This window comes from Dichomitus squalens (assembly GCF_000275845.1).
Source record: "Dichomitus squalens LYAD-421 SS1 unplaced genomic scaffold DICSQscaffold_60, whole genome shotgun sequence".
NCBI classification, from domain to species: domain Eukaryota; kingdom Fungi; phylum Basidiomycota; class Agaricomycetes; order Polyporales; family Polyporaceae; genus Dichomitus; species Dichomitus squalens.
In genome coordinates this window covers 84,543-104,261 of record NW_006766942.1, presented here as the reverse complement: position 1 = coordinate 104,261, position 19,719 = coordinate 84,543, and the positions used below count along the sequence as shown (strand labels likewise).

The 19,719-nt window shown below is 54.6% G+C and overlaps 5 protein-coding genes across 5 annotated transcripts; 1 reads left to right on the top strand and 4 right to left on the bottom strand.

Annotated features, from left to right (window-relative positions):
• Window positions 1–1,400: 1,400 nt before the first annotated feature.
• DICSQDRAFT_70031 (kinase-like protein) lies at window positions 1,401–3,172 on the bottom strand (the record flags this gene model as incomplete). Its single annotated transcript, XM_007370042.1, has 5 exons — window positions 1,401–1,503; window positions 1,565–1,926; window positions 1,997–2,212; window positions 2,266–2,495; window positions 2,956–3,172. The coding sequence occupies 5 exons, from the start codon at window positions 3,170–3,172 to the stop codon at window positions 1,401–1,403; spliced, it is 1,128 nt and encodes a 375-aa protein (XP_007370104.1).
• Window positions 3,173–4,687: 1,515 nt separating this feature from the next.
• Window positions 4,688–5,999, bottom strand: DICSQDRAFT_174219 (uncharacterized protein; the record flags this gene model as incomplete). Its single annotated transcript, XM_007370041.1, has 6 exons — window positions 4,688–4,978; window positions 5,033–5,223; window positions 5,279–5,407; window positions 5,471–5,516; window positions 5,594–5,874; window positions 5,939–5,999. 6 exons carry the CDS (start codon window positions 5,997–5,999, stop codon window positions 4,688–4,690), a joined length of 999 nt encoding a protein of 332 aa, XP_007370103.1.
• Window positions 6,000–7,096: 1,097 nt separating this feature from the next.
• DICSQDRAFT_149974 (uncharacterized protein) lies at window positions 7,097–8,423 on the bottom strand (the record flags this gene model as incomplete). Its single annotated transcript, XM_007370040.1, has 6 exons — window positions 7,097–7,381; window positions 7,444–7,646; window positions 7,700–7,819; window positions 7,878–7,956; window positions 8,018–8,298; window positions 8,363–8,423. 6 exons carry the CDS (start codon window positions 8,421–8,423, stop codon window positions 7,097–7,099), a joined length of 1,029 nt encoding a protein of 342 aa, XP_007370102.1.
• Window positions 8,424–12,219: 3,796 nt separating this feature from the next.
• On the top strand, window positions 12,220–13,853 carry DICSQDRAFT_112096 (FMN-linked oxidoreductase; the record flags this gene model as incomplete). Its single annotated transcript, XM_007370039.1, has 5 exons — window positions 12,220–12,387; window positions 12,449–12,512; window positions 12,569–13,139; window positions 13,194–13,470; window positions 13,529–13,853. The coding sequence occupies 5 exons, from the start codon at window positions 12,220–12,222 to the stop codon at window positions 13,688–13,690; spliced, it is 1,242 nt and encodes a 413-aa protein (XP_007370101.1). The 3' UTR covers window positions 13,691–13,853.
• Window positions 13,854–14,119: 266 nt separating this feature from the next.
• On the bottom strand, window positions 14,120–18,444 carry DICSQDRAFT_149972 (uncharacterized protein; the record flags this gene model as incomplete). The annotated part of the gene is made up of 6 exons (XM_007370038.1): window positions 14,120–14,639; window positions 14,709–14,783; window positions 14,836–16,111; window positions 16,164–16,648; window positions 16,700–17,802; window positions 17,866–18,444. The coding sequence occupies 6 exons, from the start codon at window positions 18,442–18,444 to the stop codon at window positions 14,120–14,122; spliced, it is 4,038 nt and encodes a 1,345-aa protein (XP_007370100.1).
• Between the last annotated feature and the right edge of the window lie 1,275 nt (window positions 18,445–19,719).

Here is a 19,719-nt window from a genome sequence, read left to right as displayed (position 1 = left end):
GACCTCGGGCGGCGACTTCTCTAGACCCCGCATACTGAGCTGGATGTGCTGAAGATTCGGCGACATCAGCATCATCTTGGCAGGACCGGAGACGTAGCTGCTGATGTGAAAGTTGAGGAGACGTTTCAGGCGAGGACATAGTGGGCCGCGGGGACACCATCTCGAAAGGATAATCCAGGTCGAGTTGTCCCAATTGGCGTCGCTCGTCACGCGTAGCTCGTGAACTCGGATGGCCAAAGATTGGAAGCGAACCCACTCCTCTGGAGTGATATCTCGGTTGAACGTCTATTGAGCCGGGCGTGAGAGAGGTAAATGAAGCACCACGGCTTCTACACGGCGCTCACGTAGTATGCTTCACCCGCAGTTGATAGTTTCGCCGACTTTACGTAAGACGGGAGGGTAGAGATGAGGTGCACGATGTCGTCGACGACTCTCCAAAGGACGTCGAGGGCGGGCTCGGAGAGCGCACGACAGACGAGGGCTGCGCGGGCAAGCGTCTTCTGTGCCCTGCGCCTCTCGGCCCTCTCCCATGGTAACGTGTCCTCGTCAGGATAAGACCCAGGTGATAGCTGGGCGAAGACTGCGTCCGCGACGTCGCGTCGTAGAAACAATCGGGCACCAGCGTCGTTCATCTACGACGCTTATGTCAGTGGGATGCTGGTTTTAGCTGACAAGTTCACTTACATTGAACAAAAGCCAACCACTAGTCGATGGTGATAGTTGCAGTGAGAGGAGATATGCTGCATTCGGGGGGCAATGTCGGACACGGGATTTATCAAGCGCTTATCAGGGTATTGGGATGGTTGCAGGCTTCTCGGATTCGATGCAATGCATGGGTATATTTTTGAGAGCCCAGGGGAATTACCTAGGCAATTTTCACGTCGCTCAAGCTACGATCGCCTGGATCTCGGACAACTCAATGTGGATCCAGTATGTGCAGAGCTATATGCCTTCCTGGAATGGCAATGATCTTAGGTACCAACCGATGTAAAGGTGCAAGGGCCTTCTGCGCATGTGGTGACAATGCCGAAGGTCGAGAAGCGCCGGGATCTCCTTACCCGAGCTGGAGCGTCCTGGATCATGCAATACGATGAAAACATGCAATCTCTGGCTGCACTGCTCAATACACGCCAGTTATTCGCTCCTGATTGATGACAATGCATGCATCGAAACGAAAAATGGGTGGCATTGGAGACGTGGTATGATTGATGCGAGGTGCGACTACAACAGACAACAGCGTGTGACATAGACAATAGACATAGACAGACAGGACGAGAACGACAGCAGCTACACGTACACCGAGCCCTCCAAGGACGCCTGGGTATCCAGTACAACGTCCAGTGGCAGGAAACGTGAAGATATGCACAATGAAGAAAGGAGTCCGTCGAGCATGGCTAGCGTCATGAGCTCGTGTACTCAAAGTCCGGGAAGTGCTCCCCATACAGGTCTCTGGTGATCTCGCCATACCGCGCAGCGGCGTTTTCTTCTGGGTATCGTTCGAATCTACGGCACACGCGCATGTCAGCCCTCCGACCTGCCCAGTGCAAATGACAAGACGACGTACGCGCTCGCATCCCCATCGTTCGCGATCTTCGGCAGATACGGCGCCGTGATCTCCCTGTTCAACAGCTTCTTCCAGTCCACCTCCGCAAACCACGGGTGCGCGAAGACGTCCCCCGCGCCGTGCGCGAGGTTCCCAAACCGCTTGCTCGGGTCACGCTCCATGAACTTCAGAATCAGATCCGTGGCGTTCGCATTGAACGCCGGCCATTTGATGCACGCCGGGCCCTGTGCGATCTTCTCGTACAGCACCACGGGCGAGATGTCTGGCTCGTGGAACGGTGGCAGCCCGGAGAGCATCTCGAAGATCAGCACCCCGAGTGCGTACCAGTCCACGCTTTTGTTGTACCGTACGTTGCCGATAATCTACGTGCAGCTGCGGTCAGCGGCGGTCGCGGAGACGGGCTCGGACGTCGTCAGCGGAGCTCGCCCTCACCTCGGGTGCAAGGTAGTCTGGGGTACCGCACAGCGTCCAGACGGTCGTCGTGCAGTGCTTCGCGAAGCCGAAATCTGCGATCTTGATGTGGCCGTCGAAATTCAAAAGAATGTTTTCGGGCTTCAGGTCGCGGTAAATGATGTCCTTTGAGTGGAGATAGTTGAGCGCGAGTGCGACCTCTGCCGCGTAGAACTTTGCTACGGGGTCTGGGAAGCGCTGTGGGCAACGATGAGCACCTCCGGTATGCTACGAGTACAGGACGAACTCACATTCGACCTTCGCAGCAACGTGAACAGCTCGCCGCCAGGGACAAAGTCCATGACCATATATAGATTCGCAGTGTCTTGGAACGCGCCCCATAGGTTGATGATGAACGGATGCTGCACCGCCTGCAGGATCATCTGTTCGTTGCGCGTGTGCGACTCCTGCTTCATCCGCACGATCTTCTCCTTGCTCAGGACCTTAATCGCGTAGAAGCGCAAGTTGTGTTTGCTTCGCACTGTGGTCGGCCATCGTCAGTCGTCATGTGCCAGGTAGAGCAACGGTCCAAAACGCAATGCGACACAGGTGCAATCCATCGCGCGCGCAGCAGGCGACAGTGGCACCCCCGTGGAGACTCCTCTTCGCGACGCATCGTACGACAGTGCGCTTTCTGCGGCACCCAGTGCCATAGACGGCAAGCCGCATGCCCGCGAGAACGGCGCGCATGAATGTCGCTCGCGCAGGCAATCGAAGACAGTCGACCGAAGGGAGGCGGATGGCAGATTAGACCGGCCGGCAGAGATGCCATGATGAATCGAAGTATGCAGGGGGAGCGAACATGTCTAGGGTATCGATGCAGTCGCTCGACGACAGCCATCCGGCTCGCATCGGAGGCCAAAGCAGCGCAGGAGGCAGGGACAACTCCCTCGAGAGGGCCTTCGCAGCTGGTGCAGGGCCAATGATAGCAGTGTGCTCACCTAAGTGTACTCGTCCAAAACTGCCCGTTCCAAGGGTGCGTTGAATGATGAAGTCCGAGAGGCGATAGGAGCCCTTGGACCTCCGCATCTGGAGGGCGACCTCGTCCGCTTGGATTGGCCGCTGCGACTGCTGCATCACTTGGCTTGTTTCCTTGACCCACTCGTGCAGAGAGGTGCGGCCGGTGGATATCGATGCGCGGTGTTCGTGCGAGAGCATGGACATGGATTGCGGGGAAGTGTAGGAGGAGGAGGCGGCAGAGGAAGAGTCGGACGAGTCAACCGTGCGGTGGTTTCCAATGTGAAGTTTGGAGGCCATTCTTCTGATCATTGGGCGCAAGGATGTATGCGCACAGCGTGGAGAGCGTTGGGGAGAGGGCGGGACAGAGCGGGCGGAGGAGGATGGATGGGAAGAAGAGGGAAGATGGCGACCATTGTTCTCTGGGCGCCCGCGCGGAGGCTGCCGCCGGGGATGTCACCTTTGTCTTCCGCTTTTGGACCGGGGGACGTTGTTCCGCTGCTGGTCTTGTCTACATTGTATGAGGCGGAGGTTGGTCGGAGGTGCGAGCGGTGCGAAAAGAATGGCTGTGGGGTAGGACGTCGATGATAGTACGGTATGAATTGGTTGGTCATCGACCCGCACGCGAACTCGTATGGGGCGCCCGCGGTTTGCGCAAGTCTTGAGCTGGCCTAAAACCTTACGCGCACGTACAAATCTACTGTATTTCTCGATTGACGCAATCCAACAGTACAGTATATCAGCACAAGTTCTGAACTATGAAAATAAGGGGCGCTTAACCCTTATTTTCATACTTCAGAACTTGTGCTAAGTCCCCCCGGGGGCCCAATCAAGCATCTTCAAGATTTGAGGTGATACTCAATTGTTCACTCGAGTCGCAAGATGCTGGGCTGGGGTCGCCTCATTATATGGCAGGTGCAGGAATCCTGTCAGAAAGGCTACGACACCCATACGGCAATTTGGTATACTATGGGCAATCATTCTCACCAATATTATGTGGTAGGTATCGTTCCTGGCTTGAGCGGTTGCCTGTGCGTCTCGGGGCTAGCAGGCAGCCATGGCACTGTGTCTGTTGCAGTCGTGTCGGCCAAGATACAGCGTTCTGTGGTAGACTACCCCAGCTAGTAGAATAGATTCGCCGGCCACGATACAGTGGAGGTGAGATCACTACTCGAGATCTCACTCCACTTCTTCCAGAGCGAGTGCGCATTCATGACCGAGGCGACAAACGACGACGACTCCGTCTTCGCGGGCACCTGTGTGCCTCGCAAGTAGTGTGTCCAAATGCTTGTCACTCGGGTTTTCGGGAAACTCTTCAGCAACGTCAAACTCTGTGATCGGTTGCCACGCTACCAATGGTGAAGCAGCACAAGGAGATTGTATAGTCTCCAAGCAGATGGGCCTGACTGGCATGCACCGAACACTTGTTGAGTCAGAAATCGCATATTTCCTGTCGTACTCTATGGATGACGACCCACTCTACATGACTCTCGAACCCCAATCGCAGTCCTGGTCTTGGTGACAGCGAGCTCTATGACTTCATATGATCCGAGAGGGCACATGTTGGACGCTCTAGCACTCTTGGTATCATCGAGCCCCGACACTTTCCCTCTGAGTGAACTGTTCCATAATATCGTCCCCAGCATTTACAATTTGTATACAGATCCGAGTCAGAATACAGTAGGAAGAGTGTTACAGCGCAAGTGATATCGCAAATCACACAGCAGAAGCAGTAACACGGAAAGACGTAAGCTCATGTCCATCTCCTCCGTCAAGCTTTGATGTAGTACTCTCGTTCACGTAAATCTCGCGGTTCGACAAGTCCGCAACGGTTGCCATTGTTGCAGCGGCTCCTGTGAATCCCCCGACTCCTGTTCCTGACTTTCCCGCCCTCCACGTCAGCGTACGACTCCTTGGATGTTGGGTTGTGTAATAGCTATCGCCGTGACGTCGATACCCGATCCGGAGGATGACAATGGAGAAGATGATTCCAACCAAGGGGGTAGCCTGGACCACAGGCCGTCAGAAGGCCACGAGTTGGGGATGATACCGAGCACTCACCATCTCGGACATTATCTCAAGACCTTGTGAGCCAAAGCTGAGCGTCATCACGAAAGCGAATAGGGTTGCGGCATTGATAGCGCCACTCTCAAGGATTATTCGGATGATGGGTGTGAGGCTCGATCCGGCGGAATCAATAGCAACGTGGGCCCTCTGGCGGTCAACGTACCAGATACGGAACGCTAGCAACGCTAGGAAGCTATCAATACAACATGACACATTGGTATCCAGATCGCTGATACTGACAAGTTGCTAGCGCGTTGGCCACTAAGCTGAGAGAAAAGAACGACTTCAACCACTTCGCTTCCGAAGGTATAGTTTGGTCAGGAAGATTGCTGTACGCCCACATAGTGTAATAACCTGCCACTATGTCCGCTGTAAGCGCACCCCGACGTCTCATTGAGCGCACATATCGGCTCCATACCTGTGCTTACACACGATAGACCCATAGGTAGGAGAACAATCCAGATATTCTTTCCCCAGACTACCCAGCAACGATAGATCTTATTTAATTATGTATGAGTTGGTCAAGGTTCAGAGAGATCATGAACTGGTACTTACGACGAAAGAATCGCCCACAAACAGGGATGTGATGAAAAGGATGTGCTTGGTCGTAAATAACGGTTGAGTGACATCCTCAAGGTATGCCAGGCGTGCCGAGCGAGGATCATGGCGAATGAATGCGACGAAGACGTTCGCAACGTCGACAATGAAACGGGCAGTAGCCAGTACAATGAGCAGGACGCCCGCGGTCACCATCGGCCAACTGAGTTCTGACTCCTGTCGTGCACGTCGGCGGACAAGGTCGTACCCACACACGCAGAAAAGACAGAGGAAGATGCCTGAAGGATCGTCAAGACATTTCCATATTATTTAGGTAGCGTGTGATGGGATTTATAGACATACCATACAAGGCTCCTTCAGCCGCCAGACCGGCAAGTTCGGCGACATCAATGAGCATAGGCATCGCGGCCTCTCAAGTCTTGGGCGCGTGTCGATAGAGGAGCTATGGAGATCGTGAGGGAGAGGAGGGGTTGCAACTCCAGTGTATGGAGAGAGCGATGGGGACGACAGGATACACTTTCCTACTCGTTCCCATCACCATGGGATCGTCAATATATATTGGTTGAGACGTTTTCACTACGCACTGCGGATGCTGAGTTAATCTTCGCTGTAACAGCGACGACAGTGCATCCGGCCTAGAGGTGGCCAACGGCAGAACCTTGTCCGCTGATGCTTTCCGTGGAGGCATGAAGCTTGACGGCACCATTGATGCAAGACGTCCCAAGGTACCCTTCGGGATCCGTAATAGGGAACACAGTAGGACTAGAAAGCACAATACGTAACTCACGTTCTCACGACCTGGGCATGTGGGTCGAATTGCTGAACTTGCGCATACTGGGTTTGCAGGTGGCAAGCGGAAGGGAACACTTTAGTATGATGTTGATAATAAATGGAACACGTCGGAGAGGTGAAGAATATCTTAAGCTGCAGTTGTATGAATAGCGATCCACTGAGAGCCGGCAGGATATCCGAGAAGCTGCAGTATACAAGCTTCAGGAGGCGATGAGTACCCTGTTGACAGATAGCCGCTTATCAGGTAGATGTAGTCTGCGCCCAGAAGCGAAAGGTGGCACCTTCGCTCCGTGGGTTGCTGAAGCACGCATCGGCATCTTGAGTCATGCAACAGCCTCTGATGACTTACAACCTCCCAAAGGCTCGATGCAAGGAGCGAGACGCAAGGTCCCTACTTCTCCTAGCACGACTGGGACAGGCCTGGTAACACCAATGGAAGCGATCTCTCGGACCTGGAGGCGAGTACAGCGGAAGGTTGTTAGGACACCGACGATGTGGGGATCGAACTCGAGCGATTGCTTCAGTTCTGTTGTAAGGTTCGCGTCCCTCTAATACATCGCCAATCAGCAGCAGTGGTCGGGTTCGAGAAGGGTCCAATCATGGCGAATACGTTGACGATGATATCAACAACGGATGCAATTTTCATACAGACCCACAGCCATGGGAAAGGAGCACGAACGCACCCGAGAGCGCCATAACAGCATCATGTCATACAACGCTGAACGAGTGCAGTTCATGTACATGTACATCTGCTTCACCAATCTTCGATGTCGTACTCTTGTTCACGTAAATTTCGAAGTTAGGATCTGCAACAGCGGCGGTCGTCCCCGCAGCTCTAGGTAGACCTGGGAGCCTCTTGTCAGACGTGCGAGCTGTCGCCCACATTGACGCTCGAGCTCCTTGTTGAGAATTGTAGTAGTAGTTGTCGTCGTGACGACGATGCCCGACGCGGAGAATGACGATGGAGAAGATGATTCCGACCAAGGGGGTAGCCTAGGCAATGGAAGCATTAGAGAGCGGCGAGGATACGCCATGCAGATCTGAACGTTTACTACCATCTCCGATATCACCTCAAGACCTTGCGAGCCAAAGCTGAGTGTCATAACGAAGGCAAACAGGGTGGCGGCGTTGATGGCACCGCTCTCGAGGATTATGCGGATGATGGGCGTGAGGCTTGCCCAATAAGCATCTACCGCGATAGGCCCCCTCTGGCGGGCCCTCTGGCGGTCGACATACCAGATACGGAACGCGAGCATCGCTGGAGAGCCATGAGTACATTGAGCAAACGACATAGAGGTCAACGATACTCACAGGTCGCGAGGGCGTTTGCTACCAAGCTGAGAGCAAAGAATGCTTTCAACCACTTCGCTTCTGAAAGTATAGTTTGGTCGGGAAGGTTGCCGTATGCCCACATCGTGTAGTATCCTGCCACTGCACCCCCTGTAAGCACACCCTCACATGTCGTCGCATGTACCTCACGACTTCGTACCTGTGCTTACACATGAAAGACCGATAGGCAGAAGTACAACCCAGATATTCTTGCCCCAAACCACCCAGCAGCGGTAATTCTGCGATGAATTGTGCTCGAACAGGGGGGTTCTCCAGACTATACAGGGACATCGTACTCACCACGAAAGAGTCGCCTACGAATAAGGACGTGATGAAGATGATGTGCTTGGCCGCGAACAATGGCTGAGTGACGTCCTCGAGGTATGCCAGGCGCGCCGAGCGAGGATCGTGGCGAATGAACGCGACGAAGACGTTCGCAACATCGACAATGAAACGCGCAGTAGCGAGAACGATTAGCAGGACGCCCGCAGTGACCATCGGCCAGTTTAGCTGCGATCCATACCGTGTGCGGCGGCGGACGAGGTCGTAACCACACAGGCAGAACAGACAGAGGAATAGACCTTGAAGATGGCAGGTAGGGATCAGTACGACTAGTAAGCGTCTCCAAGGAGTCATGCCGCGTACCATACAAGGCGCCTTCAGCTGCAAGGCCAGAAAGCTCGGCAACGTCGATGAGCATAGGCATGGTGGTATGTGCCGAATGTTTTGGGCAAGTGGCAATATGAGAGCTCTATACGGGATGTGCGAGGCAATGGGCAGCGCCCAGGCGACGGAAGAAGCAACAATAGCCACAAACAGCTCTACGCCTCTATTTGAGTTCAGTGGATCCAATGATGAGCATGAGTCGAGCAAGTTTGGGATACATACCGGCGATTTGCAAGTTCAGTCGCATCAGCCTCTACAGATCACAGTGCTGCGTTGATGTTGAAGCATCATAGGCGCGATAGGCCTCGAAGACGCTCCCATCTGATAGGAAGAACTGGGCCAGAAGGCAAATCATCTGGGTCTCCGAGTTGCCCACGAGGGTGGCATGTGGTCTTAGCCGTGCCGAGAGCTGAAATGAAGAGAACCGGTACGTCTCTGGGTAGCCGGAGAAAGCCTCCGTGTAAGTAGAGAGGCGACACTTTGCAAAGGAACGAATCCTACTGCTATCAGGTCAACGACTAGTCTGACAGATCACCATCATCGGAACGGGTCGGAAAGAAGTTCAAGGTTACCGTATAAATGCCAATACGTGTAAAGCTAGCGGAACGGAGAGGCAATGAGTATCCTCTTCAGCAATATCCATTGCACGAAAGGACTTGTCTCAGCACATCTATCACGATTCATAGAATGAGGGAGTCGTACCAATGAGGTCAGCGCAGGTCCATGTATGTGGAAGGAATATGCGCGCAAGAGGTTATCTCTAGAGTCGTATAGATCAGTGTTGTCATTGACCCGTCAGTGACGGGGTCGGTCGATGCGTCAAGTCAAAGGGTCAATAGGTCACGTCAATGATGGACCCGTCAATCAATCGTACTATAGATGAGAACATACTGTACAGTTGCTTGCAAGGCGGTTGTCCGGACGGTCACGCTCCGGCGATGTCGTATCCAATCATATCTTCGGCCGTGCAATCGGCATCAGCTGCTGCATGCCACAACGTTCAGAACGCACTTAGGAACAATCAGTCTGTCTAACATGCGGCAAACACTTCAAGGAAATCAGACTCTGCACCGCTGCCCCAGTGATGTCCACGTACGAGACTAGCATGGCATGTGATAGTGTCGCTACTCCTGCGAGGGAGAGCCAATGGTGGGACCTGACCGTGTATGACGGATTTTGAGTAGGATGGTCGGAGCTTGAGGTCTGAAGACTTGTCACCATGGTGTGATGCACAAAAACATTGCTTATCTTCTCGATAGGGACTGGCACCGAGTGGAGAGCAACTCACCTCGATCTGAAGCTACGTCGAGCGACCGATACTACTCGCTCTGATTCCCACCACTCCACCCCATAGCAACCGGACTGACTATCGCGTTCCGACCAGAGGTTGAAGTCGAGCAACGAGATGGAGAAGATCTAATTCAGGCACGCGAACGCATACAGGTCGTCTCACGGAGAAGGGTTTGACCCAACACGAGTGCAGTGGGTGAGTGCGCCATGCCAGTGTGCGTGGGAACTATGCTTGATGCGGCTTGCGGGATGGAATCTGCGACGAGCGAGTATTGTGCGAGGTTCAGGACTTGCGCTAGAGCGGGACGATAGTGATGGAACACGCTCACGTATCGTGTAACAGATACTATGGTGTCGTCTTTCAGGCTGACATGGTCGGTCTCCTGAAGACACTATGTCGTTGTCATCTCGATATTTTTCGCAGGTGAAAAGCGTGCCTTTTCATAAGTGTTGTCCTAACTGAAGAGCAGGTGCGCAAGACGATTATTTGAGCTTTCACGACGAGATCGTGAGCCTCTCCGCCCATGTCAGTATCACTCTCGTAGCGGATGTCTATGGAGTATGGATTTGGAAGAAGCGAGTCACTTGGCGCAGCGGACGAGGAGTTTATGGCCGGAAGGGAGAGGCATCAGTGGAGGTCGGACGCAGGTGTAGTGCACATTTGCGCGGGCGCCCAAACTAAAAGTCATTTCAAAACTATGTACTGTGACCACGTCGCACGTCATATCCTGCGGCGACGATCTTTCTGCTCACTTGACTGTCGCTATCCACGCTGGAAACCTTTCCTCGCCGCTGTTTATATCGCGTTGACCTTTTGGTTGCGTATCATTGTCTCCAATTGTAGAGGCTGGCTGATATCCGCTCAATCAACGATACAACGGCCACAACGCAAGTCATTCCTTCAGCATTGACTCACCTTCCCCTCCCTCATCCACGGCGTACGCATATAGCCAGGGGCCCCCAGCGGCAATTGAGAAGGCTTTAATGACTATCACGACCAAACATTATTCGAGTACGGTTGGGTGACGTCTAGTTTCCCCCTGGCAGTGTGGTTGTGACTCCCTAGGGGCCCGAGCGCACACCGCTATCGACAGAGGGACAAAGAGAAATAGAAGAGGTAGAAGCGGGAATGTCGACTCCGGAAGGTGAGCCTGCACTACTTGTTTCCGTCGTTCCCGTCCGAACGCATAATCATATCTGTCGAGCTAGAGCTCCAGGTAGATGCCACACACAGATCCAACCTGCGAGCTGCGTAAGGGAGGGGTACGTCATGTATTGGGATTTGCTTCGAGAGTTCTGCTTCTTCGTGTAGATGGGTGCACATGACGGCCAGTTTCTGCCACCATCAGCGTGGAAATCTGTCCTCTAGTAGGGTAAACAGCGGTATTGCATGCGTTCTGCAAGGGCAACAGCAAGTTATGAAGGGTCGTTTGCAACAAAACGGATAGTGTTTTTCGGATTTGGATGCGGTAGGACCAGAGACGGTGTCGAAAGTATTGGCATGGGAAATGAAACAGGACGTACGGTGGCCTTATTTTGTCTCCCAAACAGGAATTATGGCTCTGGCTATGTACCGGTGTACACTGGCAGTGTTGAGGTTTTTGGTTGCTTCTGAATATTCTTGATGGTGTCTCCCTTTCCTTCGGATGGCTCATGGGTTGTGGGCGGCCCCAGGCACGCCCTCAGCCTGAGGAGACGTTGAGTTACGAGCGCTTCGCTTACCACTTCCGGTTCCACAGGCCCTGAGCCACCGATCTCTGCGTGATAGTACGTGCTCCTCCTTCCGACTACGGCCATGTTGCGTCAGCTTCTCATAGGAGTTCATATAGGTCTCCCAACGCAGAAATGTCAGTGAAAATGCTATGTCTGGACATTCTACAGATCTACGGGCCTTTCTACTCGCACGAGCGTCCAGACTATCTGCTATATCTGACACTTCGAAAATGGCGTCCGATATCTGAGTCTCGCACAGGGGACGTACACTCCTGCTCTGTGATATCTGACAACATCGACTGGTACTCCGCAAGTGCTAGGACGTGACTGGCTGTAATCGAAACCAACGACAGTCGGACAGACTCTGGCGGAGAGTGCCAGTGGTGACGTGCCAGTGGTTGTGATTTCTGGTCTGTCTATCGTGGTCTTCGGCTTTCTTCGTCTTGCTAGGTGAGGCTATTCAACAGTCTCAGAATCGACAAGTGGGTCCGGGTAGATGCCTTACGACCTAAGTGCATATGATTAAGCTGCTTAGGAAGCATCGTATTACTCATCTAACATAGTGGTGCGCTGCAGGTCTGTTCGATTTGCCATTGTTCCCTTACGTGTCCGCCCGCTACCCTCTACTGATACCGCTCCTGGTTGCGTCTTCTCGCGTCCGCATGCTTGTTAATGCTTCGTCGCAGAGGCTGACTCATGTGCTGACAAGTAAGTCCTCGCGAATGCTCACACGAATAAAAAGCGGTGGTCGCGATGAGGCGGCCTAGCAATATCTATCCTGCACGTTGCAACACCTCCACTGTATATCGAAGTTGCAGCTTCTCCGTCTAGTCATGTCTCATGTCCTTTACGTCGCGCCCGCTCCTAATGTCCCCTATTTCGTACCTCACCAGTACCCTCCCGCTGGGACCGCGGTCGACCCACAGCCTAACGGAGAGAAAATCCCAACGCTCTTCCAGTCCATCACTATCCGTGGAGTGACGTTCCAGAATCGCCTCTGGGTGAGTCTGTGTTACTTAGGACCATAGTGTCGCGCGCCTCTAACTGTCTTTGTTCCTGCAGCTCGCACCTCTTGCCCAGTACTCTGCCGAGAACGGCTGCATCTCTCCCTGGCACTTGGCCCATCGTGAGTATCTCAGATGCTCTTCCTGATGGCATAGGTGATGTTTGACGAAAATTGAGTGGGTGGCATCTTCACTCGCGGTCCCGGTCTCTCGATGGTCGAAGCAACCGCCATCCTCCCTGAAGGGCGCGTCAGTCCCGAAGACGCAGGCATCTGGAACAACGATCAAGCCAACGCCTGGGCTAAGATTGTCGAATTCGCCCACTCCCAAGGCCAGAAGATTGGTATTCAGCTCGCACACGGTGGTCGAAAGTCATCCACGCTTGCTCTGTTCATCCACTCTGGAGCTGTCGCCGAGGAGCATCAGGGTGGATGGCCCAAGGAGGTCGTCGGTCCTAGCCCGTTGGCATATGCAGAGGGCTATCCCGTCCCCAAGGAGCTGACGAAGGAGGGTATCCGGCGGATTGTCGTCGGCTTCGTCGAGGCTGCGAAGCGCGCGGTGAAGGCCGGATTCGACGTCATTGAGATTCACGGCGCTCACGGGTTCTTGATCAGCTCATTCTTGAGCCCGACGAGCAACAAGAGAACGGACGAGTATGGGGGCAGCTTCGAGAACCGAATCCGCCTGGCGATCGAGGTCGTGGACGCGGTCCGTGGGGTTATCCCTCCTACTATGCCCCTATTCATTCGGTATGCCTTCCTTCTGTACCCGATAAGCAGGCATTTGGTTAACACGTGTGGTAGTATCTCGGCTACAGAATGGCTTGAGGAGTCCCTCCCTAACGAGCCTTCCTGGCGATCCGAGGATACAGTCAAGCTCGCAAGCATTCTCGCCGAGCACGGCGTCGACCTCATCGACATATCTTCGAGTGGCAACCACCCTGCGCAGAGGATCAAAACCGGTCCCGCCTATCAGGCGCCGTTCTCCGAGGCGGTGAAGAAAGCAGTCGGTGATAAGATCCTCGTCTCTGTAGTAGGCAGCATCACAGACGGCAAGATAGCGCAGGGCATCCTCGACAAGGTGAGCTCGCTTGACTGACCGTGCCCGGCGAGATCGTGTCGATGCTAAGGTTTCGCAGGGTCAGTCCGACATCATCTTCGTTGGCCGCTGGTTCCAGAAAAACCCTTCGCTTGTCTGGACGTTCGCGGATGACCTCGGTGTCGAGCTTCGTCATTCACGCCAGATTGAATGGCCCTTCCGTGGTCGTGGACAACCGACTGATAAGCGTGAAAGGCTATAGATATTATTAGTATCGCATATGTCACCTGTAGAACGGTTCTCGGTGTCTAGACGACCTCGTGAGAGATTACGGTTGTATACTATAGATACGTGGTTATTAGGAGAAGAATGGGAATCGACTCTTTAGCTACCTCTCCCTCCTGTATGCAAATTAAATTGAAATGGTGGATTGAGCCTTGCTCATGACTTCAGCATGGCGAGATAGCCGGTGCTGTAAAAATCTGATCCGCACGATGCTCAAGTCTTGAGTTCTTGGCACCTCCCAAATTCGTGAGGCGGGGTATGCCATAGGAGTATCAAAGTTATGCGAGAGCGTGGATTGCCAAACGCGTCGACAAGTATTGGTATCGTGAGTACAAGCAAGAAAGCAAATTCGATAAAGCAGACGTCTCATACAGGGTGATAATATCCATTCAGCGGTATCCCACAACTACACACTCCAATCTGTAGCATTGAAAAACTCAGGGTCGCTCTTCACGAAATCGATCATATAGTCGTCGATCGTGCGCCCGTCTTCCTCCTCTCCTTCTCCCTCTTCTCCTGCATGATGGGCTCCACCGTCTTCTATGTCCTCAAGAGCGCGTACCGATACCTCCACCGGAGTTTCGACAACGTCAACCTGCTCCGACTGCGCGATTCTGACCGCTGCCGCCGGCTCATTCCCGAAGTCCTGCGCGTCCTCGTCCTCAAGCTCCATCTCCTCCTGGGCCGCTACCCGCGCCGCCTGCGCGTCCTCTGCGTCTTCGAACTCGCCCAACGCGCGTGTGAGCGCGCCTTCGCTGATATCACCCTCGGCGAAGAGCGTACGCCAATCGAACTCGCCCTTCTGGATGACAATATCGTCGAGGGAACGCTTCTGGTTCGCCTTGCGAAGGAGGGCCTCCTCGACGGTGTGCTGGGAGATGAAACGATAGATGTGAACGTCACGGATCTGGCCGATACGGTGCGCTCTGCAATCATGGAGAAGATCCACTAGTGAGCGGATAAGTTAATTTTCACGTGATGATGCAAACACCAACCTATCCTCGCATTGACGGTCCATCTGCGGATTGAAGTCGCTGTCGTAGAAGATGACAGTGTCCGCGCCCGTCAAGCTGTGAGACATAGATTAGCACCTATATACGATGCATGTATACGCAGAAGTACTTGATTCCGACTCCTCCGGACCGCGAAGACGAGATGAAGCAAAATACACGAGAATCCGAGTTGAAGCGCTCCGTGATGTACTGGCGGTCCTCGATTTTCGTAGCGCCATCTAACCGCGAGTAGAGATACCCATGGAAGTTCAGGAAGATCTCGAGGATATCCAGGATGCGCGTCATCTGGGTGAAGATAAGCACGCGGTGACCTCCGGCTTTACGCTCCCGCAAGAGCTTCGCGAGCACTTGTAGCTTGCCACAGTCGTACTGAAGTAAAGAGAGTTCGGGAAAAGCGATCTGGAGTTTGACGCTAGCTCGATGCAAAGGAGCATCGAACTCGGGATCGACGAGTGGTCCGTCCGATAGCGCAGGAGGAACGCTAGATAGGGCGATCAAGGGAAGGTCTCGAGCGACGACGCTCGGAGTCGCGAAGGCGAAATGCTCAATCACAGGGGTCATATCCTCCGCTCGAGAAGCGTAAGACTTGATGGCCGATCGCACCTTCTCCGGGGTCAACAAGTACTTGGCGGGTCGCATGTTGACGCCGGAAGGAGCAAGAGGCTCGTGAAACCGCTGCACCAACGCAAGTGTCTCAGAGCTGTATACGGGGACTCGGAGACAATTACAACGGTGGCGGTTGATGTAGCCGATCTGTGTCCATCGAGCGATGGTCGCCGCCCGTCGCTGATACTCTCTATACTTCTTGAAGCCAGCGATGGTACGGGTGTCTGCGGGAGGAGGTTCACCGGGCACCTCATTGATCATGGGCAAGTACGCAGTGCCATCGAGTCGTAGCGTCTCTTGAGCGGCAACCTCCGATTGGCCCAAGTTGTCGACAAATTTGAAGCCGAGGAAGTCCAGGTTGACCTTGCCTTCGTCGTGTTCGGCTAACAAACGCCGACGCACAAGGAGCTCCTTGACCTCATAATCCGCGACAACAGAGCGCTGCATGGCGAATGAGGTGACGATCGGCCGAGTCTCGAACAAGTCGGGGTGGTTGACGACTTTCCTCAACTGCATCAGGATGTTGGCGATCTTTTGGTATACACCGGACTGCAGATCGTGACGCGTCTCCGCGCGGGACATGAACTCGTCGTATAGGAAACGTTGACGCTTTGACAGAGGGCACATCACGATATGCTCGTACTTCTGCGGCAGCTCCTTCTCGACGTCCCGCTTAAGGCGACGGAGAAGGTAAGGCCGCAGGACTTGGTGAAGCTTTGAAACGCGCTGCTGCGTTTCGTCATCGATAGCACCGAGCTCGATAGCGCGCTCGAGGGGATCTGCAGACCATCCTGAGTACACCATTGACGAGAGAATTGAGAAGCGGCTTACTCGCAAACCATTCGCCGAACTCCCTCAAGTTCGCGAAGTCCGTTCCAGACATCAAGAACTGCAGCAACGCCCACAACTCCGTCAAATTGTTCTGGAGTGGGGTGCCAGTGAGCAGCAGTCTTCGAAAAGAGCGGAACATGAGCAAGATGTTCCACCGCTGCGACTTGAAATTCTTGATCATATGCGCCTCGTCAAGAATCATGTAGTACCACCGCTTCCGTTTGAAGACATGCGAGTCACGCGACGCGAGGGTGTATGACGTGATGCAGACGTTGAAGTGGTACTTGTTGTTCCAACCCTGGCGGAGCTCCTTGCGCTGCTTCGTGTTACCGTGGTAGCTGAGGACTTTGAAGCCGGGCAGGAACTTCTTGAACTCCATCTCCCAGTTCAATAGCACGCTCGTGGGCACGATGATCAGGTGGGGACCCCAGATACCACGATCGCAGGCAAGGTGAGCAAGCAGCGCTATTGTTTGGATGGTCTTGCTATAGAAGACGTCAGCTGAATTGTAAGCTCATGGTAGGTATACTACATACCCAAGACCCATCTCGTCTGCTAGGATTCCATTGAGGTTCCGCGCATGTAAGCTCGCGAGCCATTCCAACCCAGATTGCTGATATGGACGCAACGTCCCTCGGAGTAACAGCGGAGCCTTGACCTTAGCCTGAGGATCCCGTTCGACGGGCGCGACTGCATACGGGCGCAGGTAGTACGGGATAGAGGAGTCCTCTTCAACCTCGTCATCCTGCACGTCGTCGTCGATTGCGGGTGTAGGGTCGCCTGGAAGCTCCACTGGAGTCCCTGCGCCGGACTTGTCATTCCCCCGGAATGTCGCAGGCTGGACCTCTGCAACCGGAGCTTCGGAGACGACCAGCGGTGTCGGGGTAGACGCCAATTCCTCAAGCAAAGGAGTCTTCTTGTACTGTGGCAACCAAGGCACTGACTTGCCGTTTACCTGAGGTAATGTTGCGACTGTCGCCTCAGATTCTACTCTGTCGCTGTGATCGGACGATTGTTTCAGTGAGTGGCGACCATTCTTCTGCTGCTGCTGGGTAGATACTCCGGTGGGGGTACTTTGGAGGGTAGCCTCATCGACCTCCATCGCCATCGCCGTGGACGTCAGAAGCGGTGTTCGAAGGGCGTCGCGCCCAGTTTCATCTCGATCGAAGAGTTCGCCACTGGCCATAGCATCCGCGAATACGCGTTCGGGGGACCCGACGACACGACCATCTCCGAAGAAATCACGAGTGCCATCTGAAGGCGTTGACTCCACCTCCAAACTAAAGCTGCGGGGAGACCTTCCAGCTGGGGATGCGCCTTCGAACTCAAGATCGGGCACAAGCATAGAGATACCCTCGTCATCCGCAGTCGAGTCGGACTCCTCGCTGACATCGTCGCCCCGCCTCGTTCCGGACTGTTCGTCGTCCGAGTCACCCGTTCCCTCATCGTCCGAATCAACTGGTGTCCTGTCACGTCCGTGAGTAGAGACGCTATGAGACCGACTGCGCGAGTCGCGCGCAAGGTCGTGCAGCTGGACTTCGAGTATCTGACCGGACTGGTCAAGGATGGCGTCCAGGTGCTCCTGGCCCCTCCTCCGCTCTTCCTCCTCCCACTCCAGACGCGCTTGTTCCCGTACGTGCTATTGGGGTCCGAAAAACGTGGTCAGCTCTATTGCAGACAGTGATCGGACAAAGATACCTACGTAAACTGCTTTCTTCCACTGCCCAACCACCATCCTCATCGCTGCCCTCGCCAAGCCCTTCACTCTCGCCTCCTCCGCCCTGTTCTCCATCTCCCAGTACTTCCTCACCTTCCCTGCCACGTTCCCCGCCATCTCCCTCCCATCCACAAACCTCGTCCCCGGACGCTCCACCTCCCTCACGATCGCCGCCCACGCGTCCTGCGGCTGGATGTCACGGAACTCGTACGCCGACCGCTCCGGCAGACGGCCCTGCTTCCTCAGGGAATCGATCTTCCGCCACAGGGCGAGCTCGTCGGAAAGGGAGGCAGCGAGCTCCGACGAGGACACTTCGGCGCCGTCGCGATAGGTGAAGGACGAGAGGAGCGCGTCGAGCGAGCCGTTGTACTGCGGCGCAGGGGGCTTTTGGCCTGGATGAGTGTAGGTGGGAGGCGGCCGGCGGACGAGGAGCTTCACACGTGGGATTGGGTGCTTGAAGGGGGAAAGCAGCTGCGTTGTGGCGAGGCCGCCAGGTGTTGCACCGTTGGACGGCCGAGATGGTCGCGTCGACAGGGGCAGCTGAGGTGAAGACGAGTCAGGCATGGTCGCTACGGACCGGAGGTTATGCCGTGAAGGAGGATCGACATGAGTGTCTACGGTACGTCGCCTCTTCCGTGGAGGGGATTGCACTGGCTCACTGGCTCCAGCACGGCTGTCGGTGTGCTGGTCCCCTGCAGATGGAGCATGTCGAGAGGACCTGGTCTTCGACATATCCGCAGGAGGAGGAATATCGACAACACCCTGTTTGCCCTTCCCCTTCCGCAAGTACGTGATCGAAGGCATGTCAGCTGCGGCGACCTCGGCGTGCTGCTTTCCTTTTGACTTCGCCTCAGCTTTGATATCCCAGAACGCGGGTGCCGCAGCGCCCTCGATCTTCTTGGTACGTGCCGACGGTGGCGTGGAAGCGGTGGTCGCGTGCACCTTCAGCCCTTGCACTCGCGCTGTGTGGGCGCGACGCGTCGTGCGCCGCGACGGGCCAGCGGATGCAGTATGGTCAACCAGATCGTATTGCGCTTGAAACTGCATGGTACATCGTGAAGGTACAATAGGAATTATACCGCGATTGGCTTACCCTCTGGAATACGTCGGAGCGGTCCTCCTTTGCGATCTGTATATAGTGCGTCAGGTCAATCCCAATTACACGCTTAGGAGAATCAGGCACAACGATCGCGATGCTGTCTTATTACTGCCGACAAAGGCATCTGCGGGGTCCTGAATCCCATCTGTCTCCACCACTTCAGACAGACTAGGACTAATGACTCGCGCTAGCCCATGAGGGCTATCCCTAATTCAATCAACACTGACTTCCAATGACTACGCATCACAACGGGAACAGACGGATAGCTTGCTTATGCCATTGTTCCTGTAGAGTCAGCTGCGCGTAGATGTGGATAGAGGGAGGGCCCCTTCTCCACCTCAAGTCTGGGTCACCAGGGCGTAGACTCTGCATCTGTCGTGCCTTTGAGTCCCCAGAGAGGCTCTGCAGCTGGTCGACCCGCCTCTGTAACGTTGAGGCGAGTGGCCAGGAGCTGTACCCTGTTCACAGCAGCCAATAGTGCAGATGTAAGGCATGTGTAAGCCGGAGACGACAAAATAAGAGCATTTCGGGACGAAAGTCTGGCATCTGTGAGACCGCGTGATATTCGAGATGTTTGCGATGAGCACGGCCGACAATCATGCCTTCGTTCGCGGTTGCGGGACTCAGACAGGTTGACTCGCACTCCGTCAGCTCTCGCCCAATACTCGTGGACAGAACGTGACTTTCAGCCCCCACCCGCCCCGCACGATTTCGCGACTGCCTGCAAATGGGCACTGCTG